Source organism: Chironomus tepperi, unplaced genomic scaffold (genome assembly GCF_022539635.2).
Source record: "Chironomus tepperi strain 1889 unplaced genomic scaffold, CSIRO-AGI_Ctep_v1 contig_8, whole genome shotgun sequence".
NCBI classification, from domain to species: domain Eukaryota; kingdom Metazoa; phylum Arthropoda; class Insecta; order Diptera; family Chironomidae; genus Chironomus; species Chironomus tepperi.
Window position 1 is genome coordinate 964,398 of NW_027226130.1, and position 17,435 is coordinate 981,832.

At 34.3% G+C, this 17,435-nt stretch overlaps 1 protein-coding gene across 1 annotated transcript; it reads left to right on the forward strand.

Annotated features, from left to right (window-relative positions):
* Positions 1 to 59: 59 nt before the first annotated feature.
* On the forward strand, positions 60 to 6,417 carry Cap-D2 (CAP-D2 condensin subunit). The gene is made up of 6 exons (XM_070653025.1): positions 60 to 290; positions 353 to 2,216; positions 2,410 to 2,631; positions 2,690 to 4,328; positions 4,456 to 4,876; positions 6,101 to 6,417. Exons 1-6 carry the CDS (start codon positions 173 to 175, stop codon positions 6,151 to 6,153), a joined length of 4,317 nt encoding a protein of 1,438 aa, XP_070509126.1. The 5' UTR covers positions 60 to 172; the 3' UTR covers positions 6,154 to 6,417.
* The last annotated feature ends 11,018 nt before the right edge of the window (positions 6,418 to 17,435 follow it).

Sequence of the window (17,435 nt, forward strand, 5' to 3'; positions counted from 1 at the left end):
GTGAGTGTAAATTAGTGTTGCGGAAGTGATGCGAAAAAAATTGAAGCAAAAAGTAACAATTCCCGTAACGGTCAAAAAGATTTGAACGCGCTTTGTTTAAAAATTTCTGGTAATTGAAATAAAATAAAATAATTATAGTTAATTACATTCAGTTAAGAAGAACAGTCCACAAATGGAGTTTGAGTTTATAATACCTCAAAAGAATTCAGATTTGCTTGAAGCAGGCACAGGAAATTCGTTTTGTGTGACAAAAGTTTATAACGAAAAGGAATGCTTTGAAAAGTTGCGGCGTACGTATATTTATAAATAATCCAGTAATCTGTAAGTTTAATTACCTGTTAATTTGTTACAGTTGCACGTCTTGCACTCACAGAACATGGAACATCATATATATTTGATTATTTTGAAACATTTTTCTCAATCACGGAACTCGCAAAAGATCTTCAAAAGCAACAGATCTTTCGAGCAACTGATCTTTTGTACAAATCTCTTGACAAATTAGGACAAGATCTTGCTGAATCTCTTCAATCGACAAATTTATCACAAGATGATCGTAGTGTTAATTTAAATGCCTTAAAAATGTTAATATATGCACAGATAACGTTAATGAAGAAGATCGATAAGGATGTATTTGCCTATAGCGAGGGAAAAGGCAAGTCTAAGAAGCATTCGCCAGAGGATATGGATCATATTCAATGGGAAGAGAGAAGATACAAGAGTCTGTTACAGTTATTTAACATAATTCAACTTCCTTTAGAGAATTTATGGCAACCGCCGGTTCCAGAAGAGAATTTTGTTAATTTAATAGCCGATATTGCCTATCGATCACTCGAGCATCCAACAATTAAGGATAAAAATGTTGGCGATACATCCATACAGATTCTTGGAACCTTACTTAAGCGTTATAATCATTCAATGGTATTTCCAGTACGAATATTTGAGATTTTAAAATCCTGTGAAATGGCAATTCCATCAATTTGTCAAGGTATGGTTGTCTTGTACGAGCAGTATGGCATGCAGACAATTTTTAAAGTCATGGTTGAACAGGTCTTAGAAGGACTTGATGATTCTGCAGATGCAATGACAATTAAGAACATTTCACAATTCTTTACGGAACTAGGGAATATCGCGCCAGTTCTTTTAATGCCATTCGTACGAGATATAGCCAGTGATGTCCTTAGCTTGGAATCATATCAATTGAGAATCTGCATCCTCACATTAATGTCTGAAATCATCTGTACTGAATTGACGGGAGAGAATCTCATTCAAGATCATAAAGACATTAGAAATGAATATTTGGAACATATTTATTATCATATTCATGACGTAAATGCACACGTACGCTCAAAAGCATTAACATTATGGACGCATATGAAAAGTGTCGATGCTGTTCCTGTAATTTGGCTTTCACCAATCATGAAAGTTGTTGCAAGTCGTCTAGAAGATAAATCAGCTTTGGTCCGTAAAAATGCAATACATTTGATGACGTCATTCTTAGAACGAAATCCATTTGCATCAAAATTGTCAATTGAGGAACTTGAAACGCGTTATAATGAGAAAATTAAGGAACTAAGTGATTTTCGTACAAAAATGATTGAGGAATCAAATAAGGCTGATGAAGTTAATACAAAATGTGAGGAACTAATTAAAGACATGCACGAGCATATTATTAAATGCATTACAGCTTCGTCAATTGAGGATGAAGGCATTCGTGCTGAAGATTGTGCTCAACTTTACAGCGATTTTGATAAATTATTGGAAGAAAAGGATTATAAGCGTCTAGCCTTACTCGTCCGTAAAGCGGAAGAATTGAACGGAAATTGGGAAACTATAAAAGGTTTTGAGCAAGAAGAAGCACTGCTTTATTTTGCTATGCTTCTTAAATCGTACTTTTTACTTCAAAACAACTGCAAAGACTACGAAGAAGATTACAAAAAGGCCGAAAATGCCGTACGTTATTTGGAGGATTGCTTGGAATTCTCAAAACTCCTCGTAGCTGCGGTTCCAAAGCTACAGAATTTGTTAATGTCAAAAACAGAAAGTGACTCCGCAGAGGCCATCAATTTCTTCACTGCCGCCTACTTGTTTGGCATAAAAAATACTGAACATGGTTTACGACAAATGTTATATTTGGTGTGGGCTACTGCAAAGGAGAAGAGAGAACCGGTTCGTGAAGCCTTTAAGCATGTCTTGTGGAAGACTGATCAGCAAGGACGGTGAGTATTTTAACAATTATTAACGAGCTTTTTAGATTTCAATTTTAATGGATTCCTGAGATTTGAATTTTTAACGAAACTTGACGAAAGCAAATTTGAATTTCTAAAAACCGTTAAAATTTAAATTTCAAAAAACCGTTAAATTCGTATTCAAACTTTAACTAATTTGAAACAATTCAAACCTTATTTTTAGCGCACATTCCGTAAAAGTTGTCTACAATTTAATGAGATTTATTGAAGGACTTACATTCAGTCATTACATTGCATTCGAAGAATTGGTCCGAGAATATGTCCTTAACGACGATATTGACAATTCAATGATTCAAGTAATGTTTGAAATTTATTCAAAGAAACTCGAGAATGTCACAAGCAATGATTCTCGACTTGCACTTCAATTGCTCATTGTATGCTCGTCGTAAGTATCGAAAATTAAATAAGATAACAAAATATTAATAAAAATATTAATTTTATAGTGTCAAAGCAGCAATTACACGCGTAAACTCAGATGTTATTGAGAATATAGGATTTGGCGAGCGCGGTCAACGTGATCCAAGAATATTCGTCCAAACACTCGAATTTTTGATGAACTATTATGCTGACAAGGAGGATCAAATTTATCCACGGATGGAATTCGATAACGAACGTGTAACGACCGTGACAAATTGCTACAAAAATTTTTTTCACAATCATAAAGTTTCAAATTTTGATGATATTTGCAGTAGAACATTTCAATACATCTACAAAATGTGCCACCAACCAAACGTCATCAGTCAACAAATAATAATTGAGATATGGGAAGAGATGCGTAAAATATCGGATAAGATCATCGATGGTGAGGGTGATAAGGCAACGCAGGATGGTGCAACACAAGATAATGGATTAACACAGACACCGTTTATTCGTCCAAGTCAAAATGGATCGTTGCTGCGTGTTGGAAATATGAAATTACCGGCGATTCTATTGTCGCGTTTTATCTTCATGATTGGCTACGTTGCAATGAAAGAGCTTATTTATTTAGATATTGATATTTATACAAATTTAAAATATCGTCAAGAATTAGCGGATATCCAAAAGAACAAGAAAAAGACAAGCGCAATTGCTAATAAAATTAATGGACGTAAATCAACATTAAATATGTCCGCAACAGCAGCCGTACGAAAATCAGTTTTACCAAATCCACAACAAAATCAAGACGAAGAAGAGAATAATGAGGAGGATGTTATGGGACCATCAGCCGAAGATGCTTTTGCTGAACAAATTAATACAATTTGTGAGCATGAGTTGCTGTTCCAAAAAGATGGTATTTTTAGAAAATTTGTGCCTTTAATCCTCGAAGTACTAAAATATCCAAAACGATTTAATAATCCCGAATTACAACGATCAGCCTTATTAGCCTTAGTACACTTTATGTCAGTCAGTTCCGAATTCTGTCAGAAAAATATGGAATTTCTTATGAACATTTTCTCACATTCACAAGATATCGACATTAAATGCAATGTAATAATTGGAATGAGTGACTTAACATTCAGATTTCCAAATATTGTCGAGCCATGGAGTGCACACATGTATTCAACATTACATGACGAAAACAGAGTTTTACGGCTGACGAGTGTACGAATTCTATCACATCTAATTTCACATGAAATGATTCTTATTAAAGGACAAATCTCTGACCTTGCTATGTGCCTTGTTGATAAAGACGATGAAATTCGGACGTCGACGGAAGTTTTCTTTAAAGAAATCGCACACAAATCAAATATTCTGTACAACGTTCTACCCGACATAATTAGTCGTTTGGGAGATCCAAATCTTAATCTTGAAGAGGGTAAATATCAAGTCATTATGAGATATATTATTGGATTAATCAGTAAGGATCGACAAATTGAGAGTCTTGTTGATAAACTATGTTATCGATTTAAAATGACGGAACAGGAGAGACAATGGCGTGATATTGCATTCTGTTTGTCTTTACTCTCGTACACGGAAAAGACGATAAAGAAATTGATTGAGAATATTGGATTCTTTAAGGATAAAGTACAAATTCAGGAGGTTTATGACTTTTTCCGACAAATTATTACAAATACACTTAAACTTGCTAAACCTGAGCTGAAGGTGAGCTACTTAATTTTTGACCGTTATTTTTTGAATCTTTCGTTAAAAATTTGAATTCAAAATAACCGTTAAATTTTAAATTTCAAAAGACCGTTATATTTATCATAATTTCACATCTATTTCACAGACAATTGTACAAGACTTTGAAATGAAATTAGAGGAATGTTTGGCAGTAAATGACAATCCAACCGAACAAAATGAACAAGATGAGAGCAACATGAGCATTCGTCGTCCAAATACAACAACAGTTAGTAAACGACCGCCAACAACAGCACAAAAAGGAAAAGGTAAGAAAGCTGTAGCACCAAAAGGAGGTCGTGTTGGACGTGGACGACGCCAACAAGTCTCGAGCGAAGAAAGTAGCGACAGTGAGGCTGAAAATAATCCACGACGAGGAAGACGAAAGCAACGACCAGTCGAATCTGAATCAGAGGAAGAAGAACCCGTACGAAAAGGAAAATTAGCTCAGAGCAATCGCACAAAAATGCCACCTGCACGACCGACTCGATCTGGTCGGAGTAAAATTATTGAAGAACCGACTTCTTCAGGTGAGAATGTTTTGAGAGAAAACAACAGTTTTGAGAATTAATTAAGGATTTTTTTTATGCTTACTAAAGTTTTCCTTTTGATAAATTTTACGTGCTGAAAATGCCATATTTACTATTTTTTATTAGTTTTGCTTATTGTCGCTTTAATTTTGAATTTCTCTCAAAGATTTCTCATAAAACTTGATGAAAAAGGACAAAAAAAATTGTAACTTGAACATTTTTTCTTTCTGTGTGAATTTTTTTTAATTTTTCTATCTTTTAACGAGCCAAGAATAACAATTTTTTTTATTGCAATAAAATAATTTGTCTCTTAATCTTTAAAACCGTTGTTTTCTGTCGTCCACTTTTGTTGTTTACATTGTGAACTATTTTTTAAGAAAATGATGAAAATTAAATATTTGGAAAAATTGGATTGGTTTTATGGAATTTGTTATGATTCTTGAAGTATTTTTGAAAAGAAACTTACTAAATTCAAAAAAAAAAAAACTTAAAATTTTATATTACCTACTTAAGTATAAAAAATTAAAATTTTAGTCAAAAAAAGGTTCTATATTATTTACTGATTGGTATGATATTTTGTAATATTCAGGATTTGAACCTTTCATCCTGATTGAAATTAAAATTTTCTTCTAATTTGTGTATTTATTTGATTAAAGTTATATGACTTAAAGTCAATACTATTCTACAATTATTTACTGACCAATTAAATTTTATAAACATTTATAGTTAAAAATTAAAAACTAATTTAAAAAAAAAATAAGAATAGATGCAAATATCATATTTTCATTTTAAACTTTGAAGGATTTGAACCTGGATGAATAGATTAATTCGTATTTTTTCTTTCCGTTATTACTAATTTGGCTTAAATTCAATATTGATTTAACAAGCATGCTATTTGCAGTTTGGGATATACAAAGAAAGTCATTAAATTTTAATTGCAGATTTATTTAAATATATGAAAAAATTAAAATGCCGGTAAATGTATAGGAAAATTCATGATGATAATTAGGTTAAGTTTGAGGTTTTAGATTGTACTATTAACTAATTTTGACCTATAAACCTTAAAATTTGTATTTTAAATCAACATAACAATTAATAATAACGTCAACAACCAAAAATCCATCCAATTTCCAAATAATTTTATTATCCTTTATTTACAACAAAAAAATAGAAATTCTCGATGAATTTTGTTTCTTATTTGCATTCTTTTTCTAAACATTACAGATGACAATCCCTCACCAAATGACAAATCGTCCTCTAAACGTTCAAAGAATTAGCAATTCCTCCTCCTGAATCTATAAAAAAAACCACCTTAAATTTCATCACTATGTGATTTGTGTTGCTATAAATGCTTTGTTGGTTTTCTATAATTTAACAATATGTAGTTTAAAGAACCTTGATGATATTATCTACTAACTAAGTTCATAGACATCACAAAACTGATACTAAAGAAGCGAATCAAAAAAGTATTAATAATATTTAATATATTGAATTAATTTAAAAGAAAATTTAGTTGTTTAGTTTATTTACTTCCTTGTTACCGTTAATCACTGAAAAAATAAATAAATAGATGCAAAAACATCCCCATTTCCCCCGAAAATTTATTACTATCGCCTAGCTCTGAATGTAAATTTACTTCCTTTTTTCGAAAAGGGATATTAAAGAGGAGTAAAAATGTCCCTCAACATGCATCCCACGCGCATGCCTCAAATCGAAAGCTTTTTCGATCGAAAAATTGGAAAAACTTTTCATTCTCGATTCAACTTTGCTACGGGAAAATCCTGCTCGTGAAGAAAATTTTAATCTTTTTTCAGTAGTGAATTAATATTTGTGAGGTAAAAAAAAGTTTATTTAAATTTGATAATTGTGACTAAATCAATAAATTGGTTGTGCTGTGTGAGCCATAAAGGATTTTAATTTTATGTGTGGAAAATTCCTTTAAATTTTTTTTATTCCTTAAAGGAAAAAGAAAAGAAAAGAAAAATTTTTTCATGTGAATAAAAAGAAGGAATGAATGAATGAGGTTGAGGGTTTTGTGGGGTTTTTTGAAAAAAGTTGCGGAAGAAGTGAAATTTTTTTTTCTGTGTCTCGACAAATGAAATAAAAAATTATTTTTAATTAATTAAATTTCACAGTGAATTTCAGGTTGAGTTCTACGAACAAGTTTAAGATTATTTGGATAAATAATACGAAAAAAAGAGAACTTTTCGGAACAGGATAAAAAAAGACCGAAAGTTCTAAGTAAGTAGCTTTTTGATTTATTATGTTTTAATGATTTTTTCTCTAACGATTATCTCGTCTGGTGGTTAAAGTTCAACGTTTTGTGGTGATTTATTCATGGATTTAGGATTTATGTAAAGCTAGTCGGTGAGAATGTGAAAAGAACAAACTTTTCTGGCATTTTCTCAAAGAACTTAATCAATATTTTGATGAAAATTGTCGTAAAACTTGCAAATTTAACAAAACTGAGCAAATTTTGAACCGAACTGTCAAAACTGAGCAAATTTTGAACTAGACTATCAAAAACTGAGCAAATTTTGAACTAGATTATCAAAAACTGAGCAAATTTTGAACTAGACTATCAAAACTGAGCAAATTTTGAACCAAACTATCAAAAACTGAGCAAATTTTGAACCGAACTGTCAAAACTGAGCAAATTTTGAACTAGACTATCAAAAACTGAGCAAATTTTGAACTAGACTATCAAAAACTGAGCAAATTTTGAACCGAACTGTAAAAATTAAGCAAATTTTGAACCAGACTATCAAAAACAGAGCAAACTTTGAACTGTCAAAAATGAGCAAATTCTGAACTAGACCATCAAATCTGAGCAAATTCTATGACAGACTATCTAAACTGAGCAAATTTTGACTAAAATCATTAAAATTGAGCAACTTACGCCAATCTAATCAACATAATACAAATAAACCCGACTTCTTTAAACACAGCACATACGTGCCTCAAAATAATATTTTCCACAAAAATATCCAATTGAACATCATGACTTGCATTTTATATTTTTCACCGCAAACATCCTAATCAATAAGTTCTCAACATTATGTCAATACAAAAAGAAAGCTTGCAGATCATATCTGCGTTACATGACACATATGACAGACAATATCTCATTTTAAAACCTCATTCAACGCCCACCTCATTATAGTGATGATCGTATTCTAGAAAAAAAAGACTAAAGCTGAATAGCTTGGAGATGGAATTGCAGGAAATAATGAAATGAAAAATAATAAAAATTGGGGGTACTTTGGGAATGATGTGAATGAGATAGTTTTAGACAGAAGATTGTTCAGTCAGGCTCATATAGTAAGCAGTTAGAGGCAAGCCTTTATGTAATTTTTGGTCTTAAATATATAAAATTTAAGGATTTTGGTCTTGTTTTCTGCTCTGGCATAAAGCAATTAAGACCGTGAGTAGAAAGAGACTAACCAGAGCATAGTCCTTGATTTTCATCTGTTGCCTGAGCGACACAATGCGGAGAACCGCATTTTTTGCCGGAAAATTGATAAAAATCAGTCGTCACGGAATCGATGCGACAGCTTCACTTTATATCGTCAATACGGCTAGGTAGCTGTACCCTACCGATCACGATGTGCTGTTCCATCGCTAAGTATCAACGGAAAGACACGAAGTTGTCCTGAGGACATTGTTTTTAACGGTATTGTGACAGTAGACTTAGATCCAATTTTACGGATATTTTTGAGAAAAAATCCAAGAATCATACTTTAGAGTCTCAAAGATCTACAAACCCAATATCACAACACACATCACTTACAGATAGTCCATAAAAGGAAATACAGTAAAAAAAGTCTCCGTAATGAATCTTCCACTTCCTCAATTTTAAATGTAAATGAATAGAATCAGCACATATCTCTCAGCAGTAAAAGAAAAAACTTTTGTTGCTGTTTATTTTACAGGAAGTTAGTAAAAAAGAAGGAAAAAATAATGTAACACATTCACTTCCACATCGTATGTGAGGAATATACTTCCACATTTTTATAGTCAACTGTCGGCGAAGCTTTCCTTTTTTAAAAAAAGGGCTTAATTTCTATTCCATGCGTTTATTGATTTTTTTCTTAATGGACCTGTTTTCCCTATACACAGACCGATTTTCATTTTTTTACCGAAATTATTTTCGTCACAGTTTCTCTCTTTTCGACATCACGTGCTTAAAGAAATAAAAAAAAGGAGGATATGCTTCAATACACATAAAGCTTTCGAAAAGAACGTTTTAAGGAAATTTGTTTCTGCTTTTTATTAGAGCTCTTGATGGAAATTGAGAAATAAGAAATAAGTGTTAAGTTCTTTTAAGAAATAATAGCATTTACTGCAGGTTTGCCTGCTTGGATCTACTTGAAGTGAAATTGTGAAGTTAAAGGACTTAAAACTCCTTCCGGACAGCAATATTCTATATCTTAAGTATTCTTATTCAGAGAATAAGAAATAATTGTTCTGCAGATTGTACAGCTTTTGTTTCGTACCCGAACCTAACAGACATAGAACATGCTTTCATGGTACAGAAATACCAATACGGTATTTTAAAGCGGTTGCCTGTTAAGTCAAACAATACTATGAAGCAGAGTTGCAAAACAGGCACCTGTGACAGGCAAAAACCGTACAATTTCTTGATAATTTGTATGGTTTTTTCTTACAAGTGTCTGTGTTGCAACTCTACTATGAAGTAGTTAGGACTCCTCTAAGTCGTTACGTATACGCCAATATGTAAGGTGTCCTGATGACAACTAGACGGTCTATTTTTCGTGCGAGAAATTAAATTTGCTGCATCATACTGGACAAGATAGTTCATTGAAGACATGAGATGAGGATCTTGGTCCAGATCTTGATTGAATTACTGATGAGCTACTGTCAAGTCCTAGTCATGATGAATCCATAAATCACAGACTCACAATTTCATCAGTGATCAACATTATTTTTGAAAATCTACTCTTTAAATCAGTGTTGTCCAAACTTTTTGCGAACGGTACACCTTCCTGGTATGTCACGATCGAAACCACACACGTCATACGGTTTCATGGCATTTTCATTTAAAGTATGGCATACTAACCTAGTGTGGCCCATCACACAGTTTGATTTTGCCGAACAGATCAATAGTGATCAATGTCGTCCCGCAGACGCAGGACTCTATCACTAGCTCTATCCATGGCTCAATCATTGGCATCCGCCTGCCAAATCATCAATACCAAAAGCAATACTGCCTCTATCAGTTTGAACAACACTGCTTTAAAATTCAAAATGTACGCTTGGCTGTATATCCAGCCTTCAATAAGAGGATTAACTGAATAAGAAAAATAATTATTTTAGTGTGAATGAAGAACAAGTAAACAAAATTAGAAAATGAAAGGGTAACATCTGCTATGGGTGTTGATGACTGTGTAAAGAATCCTTTACAAAAGCTCAGTTACTCGATTGGAATGAAGTTTCAATTAATGGAAAATGGCATGAAAAAGTTATTGTTTATTTATTTAATACTTCAATAAGTGTCGGATTATGCCGAAAGCTGGATTAAATGTTGGGAATGTGTTTTTAAAGTAATGAGATGTTGTGATTGGAATTTAAAGAGGAGGGTTAGTGAATGTTGAAGTTGGTGATTTAGAATGTGAAATTTGAAATTGATTTTTGGGATGTAAATGGTGCTGCTGTTCATCCTTAAAAGCAATGTGCGGCAAAAAGACCGAAATCAACCATTACGTAGTCTAAAGAGCTAGTTACCGTCATGCCGTCAATGCGGAGACATATATATGCCGAAGCGAATACCCTGAATAGCACAAATCGGTTACTTACTTAGTTCCTTGACTGGGATGCTGCTGTAGACAGCTCTGCCTTTCGACAACTTCTGTCAATTCGGGGTATTGAGAACTTTAGCGTCCTTATCAATGTCAAATCGGGTAATTGATTCAAAATCCAGCAACAGACATCGGCTACTCTGATATGATGCCAGATTTTGATCAAAACAATTAAGTCAGAGTCACGTCGGTCTCGTGCCGGATATTGGATCAATTGACCGACAATTGAGAGCAATTTGATGCTGGACCATTCAATTGAAGCTCTTATTGGACAGCATATTGCTGTGCTACTTAGTCTCGGTTCATCATGCATATATTGTGACACTTCATGGTTAACCCTCACTTAATATGACTACTGACAACTTTCTAACCTAAAAAAGTTTAACTGTCCTGTCATAAATCTAATTATAGAATATTTAGGTCATTTCTATCATTCCATAGTAGTCTTCCATAGTCTATTCTCTAATTCAATTCCAAAAAAATACTATAATAAATGGAAGAACCATTGCGGAAACAAAAGTACCATTCATAGCATCACACAAAAAAAAAGTTATCTGACAGTCGAGTTGCAATCACATTCATGTCATAGCAAATTTTTTCCTTCCATATGAAATCATTTATATTTTGCTGTGCTACAATTCAGTTGACATGCAAGTTTGTGAATTTTCCATTTAGAGGAAAAACTTTTGTTTTTTGAAGTAGAGTGAATGGGTTTTTTGGGGAAAAGTTTGCAGATGAAATTGTTATTTATGTAAACTTAATATATGTAATCAAGTTGTGATGAGCGGATGATACGACCCTTAATATGTCGTTTGGGTATGTTTTAGACATTCTAGAGTCTATATTGCTTTATGTGTGTGGTGGAAAGTTTTGAAAATGAGAAATATCTTAACAAAATATGCAGATTCATGACTTGATGTCAGTAATAGTTGACTTAATGTGTAATTATGAAAGATTGACATGAGTTCGAGTCTCACTTGGGCTATATTGTCGGAAATGTAATTTCCTACTCTAGAACCTTAGAATTAGTAAGGTTCTGAACCAAAATAGTCTGTATCAAATATTACTTAACTCAACCAAATCTAGAATCTGGATCAATGGCTCTTGTCAAGAACTTCAAGCACTGTATTAGAATGTCATCCAGTGTCCCTAACAGACAATGAGCAAACTAACCTAAATGAGCTCGTTCTTGAGTATACTCAATCAATTTTATTGAGCATGTTCAATTTGGTGAGCTTTCTCGTGTGCAAGGAGCATCCTTGTCTGTTCGAGTTTGGAATTCAAAGGGTTGCAAAATTTGAGATTCAGGTTTAGCGAGTCGATCTCTAAGAATAGGCAAATCTGTCAATACGAGAGCAAGGTCGTTGTGACTGACTGACTAGGCAAGAGACCAGAAATCTGTTTTTCTCCCTTTAGTGAGGACGTGAGTTTAACTCTCGTTAGTTTAAACAAGGACTTGCACAATTCTCAAGATATTGCAAGGTTCAACGTCATCCTTAAACACCCGTTTAGTTAGCTCTGTTCAAGGCCCTGCATGAAGTCTGGAAGAGGTTTGCTGCGTATCCTTCTCCAAAATTCTTAAAATCTCAACATTCAATTCAAAAGTTCATAAAACTAAGCTTTTAAACTTCATTTAAATTTTCACATCTAGTAAACTTTGAAACTTTCCAAAACTTTAAATTAATATTTGCAAAAAATTCAAGTGAAAAAATTTTTAATACAAAAAAAAAGTTAATCGCTCCTGTTTATCTTCGGTAAGTTATTCAAAAGCACGAAGTACCGTAAACAGCATAAGGAAAATATTTTCCTTGAAAAGATTCTTAAAGCTTATATTCACAAAAATACCGATTTACTTCGAAAATTTGCTTTCAATTTCTTGTCAAAGTGATGTTTACTTTGACATTTACCAAACATCGAATTCTTACACAAAATCTGTCTTTGATATCTTTTTTTTTTGAAAAGGTTGACATGCCAAACCGTGCTTTTGTAATCATAAACAGAGAAAAATAATTTCCTTTTTCTTGCAAATCAAGCCGAAGAGAACTAATGAGAAAATTTGACATGTCATTTTTTTTAACAAAAAGATGCTAAAAATATATGGGAAAGTTTGAATGAGGTTAGTTTGTGGGAGTATAGGGCGCAGTTTGTGGGAATTGAATAAAAAGGAACTATTCGACCCATGTACACCTGGAAGTTCATGGCATAAAAAGGCGAAAAACTCGATGTCAGGTCGAAGCCACTCTGACCAGAGCTTGAACTCAAGCAAGACACTGCACCAGGCACGCCATTCAAGATCCGGAGTTTTTGCCTTTTCTTCACTTTCTGGGTAGTGTGGATTACCGATCCTTATTTACTTCCTAAGCGTAGGCGTATAAGCCCATAGCCATTTTTAGAGCTCGTCGAAATCTGGATTTGTCTTTAGATTGCTTCTGCCAGTTTCTAATTCCCAGCACTTTTGCATCATTGCTTACTCATTAATCCCAAGAGCTCTTTGGTCGGTGAATTACCGATATCTTCAACGATTCCGGAATATCTCGATTTCGATTATGTTTTGAACTGAAAATCCACCAAACGTAGACAGACAAACAAGTAATTAGTCGTTCAAACTAGTATGGAGACAAACAGTCTAGCCAGGAAGACAATCAGAAAAATGAACAACAATCCAAAATATATCCGATAAACAGACAAACAATTCATTGATTGGACGAACTGGGACAGACCGACAGCGACAAAATACTGACAATTCCTCTGCATTTCCTTCAAGAATATTCTTAATAAAAAGAAGCAGTTTAAGGAGAAAAGTTTTTCTTGCTTTTTCTCCGAATGACGTTAAGCGAAAGAGAAGAAAGAGTAAAACATAAAATTGAAAAGCTCGAGATTATTGATTGAAAGATAAACATAAAGATTCGAGAAAGAGGAAAGAAAATTTTCTGTTCCATTTTTTTCCCTCAGCATTTTCAAAATCATTTACCCAAAGATTAAAGGATATCCATTGATGTGCTTTAAAATAATTTTAAAACAATAGAGACGAAAAACTAAGGAACGAGGAACGAGGAATGAGGAAATTTTACCCAAAAAAATCGATATCTGTTACGTACAAATTTCGATGTCAGTAACCTGTTGGAAAAAGTTTTTGGATATAGAAATGGATCTGAAATCTAGACAATTAAATTATTCAGAGTTTATCTGCTTAATATTATTTGAATTGCTAATTATTCAAATTTTCGATTACCTTGTCGCATTGGAAGTTGTTCCTATTATTTAGTATTATACACAGACTTCATGTCTGTGGATAAAAGTTTGACTTTTTGTGAAATTTGATGTGTTCATGATTTGGTTTAGATTAGTGTCAGTGTTGTTCTAACTGTGTGCCGGGGCATACTGGACATGGGTTAACGGTCGTGGCTTAACGACCGCGCCATATCGGATTGGCTTAACGGACGTGTACCGTGTGAAGTTTCGGTCGTGACTTACTAGCTACGTGTGCCATAGCGCAAAAAATGTTATGGTTCACTGACTTAGATATTCAATTTACTGCTGAAATTTACTTCCATTAATTGATCTGATGAAGTTATATTTCTGACATGACAATCATCATAGTCATCCCTTTATGAAGATATATTATATTACAGGATCATTATCAAGATCCAAAGTGATTCATCATTCATCGGTCCGTCAAAGGGAACAGACGTGTTTTGATTCGCTCCGCAATTAATTCAAAATTCTCAAAAGCTCCAGATAACAACAACAGAGATTAAAGTTTCGAATCTCAGTTCAACTTGTTCAGACGTGTTTTGACTTGTTTGGCAAAATGGTAGAAACAACAACAAATCTCAACAACGAGGAAAGTAACCAAAAACTTTCGGAAAAACAACCTGAATCTCAACAACAAGATTCAGCACCCGTGACAACTCTCATCACCGAGGATATAAACAACGAAAAGCAACATGACATTGAGATGGAAAATCTCAAAACAAAACAGACAACAATGGATCAATTCGTCCAACCATTAAGGGCAGAAAAACGTCGCAGACCACTTGAAATCTTCAGTGCGCCAGCCAAAAAGATATCTAGTGCTAGCAAAAAGAAAGATGACAACAAAAAACAATTTGACTTCTCAAATGCCAGGACGAATCTGTACGATGACAGATTTTTCAACTTCAGCGGAGATAACAGCAAAGCACCAGAACAACCAAAACAAAGTGAAATATCATCATCATCGAAAGACAACAACCTAACATCACAGCAGAAACCAAAACCACCACCGATCCATATAACTAGTGGTGGAGGACAGAGATCAGAAGGTTGATGAACCAGATCAACAACCAACCCAGGAGTTTTATGATCAACGTCAAAAAGGATAAACTCAAAACAAAAGTTGTATCAACGGAGAGTTGGGACGACTACGACAGATTCATCAAACTCCTCAGAGAAAAACAACACCACTTTCACACCTATGCAAACCAGGAACCACAGATGAAATTCGTGCTCTACGGACTTCCAATGATGGAGATCGTAGACTTGGAAAAGGAGTTGAAAACGGAAAACATATCACCAGTTAAAATTGTCAAAATGACAATGAAACAAAGGAGACACGAAAACGACGACGACCAGAACTACCTTCTGTATTTTAATAAAGTACAGGAAGGTAACATTTTGGAAAACCTTCAAAAGGTTAACTGTGTTTACGGCTTCAAAGTAAAATGGGCTAAATACAACAACAGGCGTAACGGACCCTCTTTGTGCTCGAAATGTTTGCAGTTTGGTCATGGACAACGTGGTTGTAACAAACCACTAATCTGTTTCAGATGCTCTGAACAGCATGATTCAAAAACCTGTCCTTACATTTCGATTGAAACCAACAAGGTCCCAATCGAAAAACTAAAGTGTCACTTCTGCGGCGAGAAACATACAGCAATCTCACAAGAATGCAACATCAGGAAACAAATAATCGAGAAGTGGAAAGCTAAATCAACGAACGACAACAACCGAAATCAAAACAGACCATCAGGTGAACAACAAAGGATTCCAAGAAATCCTGCTGGACAAAGGAATGCTCCACCAACATCAAAAGCAGGTGAACGATCAGGCGGATCTGATCAATTTACATCACAAAGACCAGCTAGGAGTATCCCAGAACCGGTACCAACAACATCTAGAAAACCAGCTTCTGAAACCTCCGCACCAGTCACCATAAAATCGCAACATAATCATCCACAACAGAAACCCTCAAATCAGGAAATCAAAACAAAACACGAAGAAACAGGAGAAGGGGAAGGAATGGAAATAACAACAGGTCAAAGCCAAAGACCAATAACAATCATCAACAGAACTCAACGCAGGTTGTGGAAATTATGGACCTAGACTTCAATTCACTAACCTTGGAAACAAACAAGGTCGATCCTGAACCTTCATCCAGTGGTAATACAAAGGAACAAATTTCACCAGCCCAAGGCACAATCGATGAAATGAGCACAGAGACAGATTTATCAAATTGCATGTTCTTCATCAACTCATTCATCGAAATCATCACCAAAAAACCAGAGTACCTAAAAGAGGAACAGGTACAACAAGCCATCGGCCAAGAAGTTGCCAAAATCTACATGAGTCAACATGGATTGTAGTCACCAAAGAATCAACGTAATTCACTGGAATGCTAACAGCCTTGCAGATAAGATGTTAGCATTCCTCGACTACCTCAGCATGCAAAACGTTGATGTTGCGTGCATATCGGAAACATTCCTAAAACCAAACTCCAAAGTAGACTCGCATCCTGACTACGTAATTCATCGATTTGATCGCATTGATAGACCAAAAGGTGGTGTTGCGATCATTGTCAAAAGAAATCTAAAACATCAGCTTCAACCAAGTTACTCATCGGAATAAAAGTTTGTAATAAGCTGCCACATTTTCTATCTTCCAGGAGGAAGCAAAGGAAGTAGACGATCATCTAAGAGATGAATCAACAAAATTCAGAGGAAACTACTACATCTGCGGAGACTTCAATGCAAAACATCGAGAGTGGAATTGCAACGTAGCAAACAAAGCCGGGACAATACTACAGGATATGTCCGGGGAGTTCATGATCTACTACCCCGATTCACAACGTATTATCTAAAATCTGTATCAACAATCGACCTGATGCTCTCAAATTCCAGTCTACACTACAGAACTAAAATGCACAGAGGCAATGAGTGACCATTGCGCTGTGTATTTTCAAATCAGGACATCTTGACAAACAGACAACACAGTTTACAGATATGACTACAGATTCCAACTGGAAAAAATTCAAATCGTAATAACTCGTCGCATCGAAGACAGCACTCTGGAAAACCCATAACACAGTAGAGGAGATAGAACAAATCAAAGTATTCTCAGAACTCATCATGGATTCAGAAACAAAACTGTGAAGAAGAAAAGATCAACTTTGAATCGACAATCACACCAGAAATCAAAGACTTAATCCAAAAGAAGTCTTCGACGAAGATAACGTAACAGAGATAATCAAATCAAAACTGAATTAAATATTCTACAGAAAGTCATCAAAGACAAAATTAAGGAACTCAAAAATACAAACTGGAATAAGCGGCTTTCGGAAATCCAACCATCAAACCAAACAGTCTGGAGGATTGCAAAGCATTGCAAGAAAGGTTCAAAATCGAACCGTTGAATGCAGATAGAACGTTCATCACTAATAAGGAAAAAGCCAGCGTTCTCAGTGACTTTTTCTAAAGCTCACG

Bases quoted from the DNA above. Each gene is read 5' to 3' on its own strand.
- Cap-D2 (XM_070653025.1), top strand. From the start codon at position 173: ATGGAGTTTGAGTTTATAATACCTCAAAAGAATTCAGATTTGCTTGAA. The intron at 291-352 runs GTACGTATATTT...AATTTGTTACAG, and splicing joins ATGCTTTGAAAAGTTGCGGC to TTGCACGTCTTGCACTCACA. The intron at 4,329-4,455 runs GTGAGCTACTTA...TCTATTTCACAG, and splicing joins TTGCTAAACCTGAGCTGAAG to ACAATTGTACAAGACTTTGA.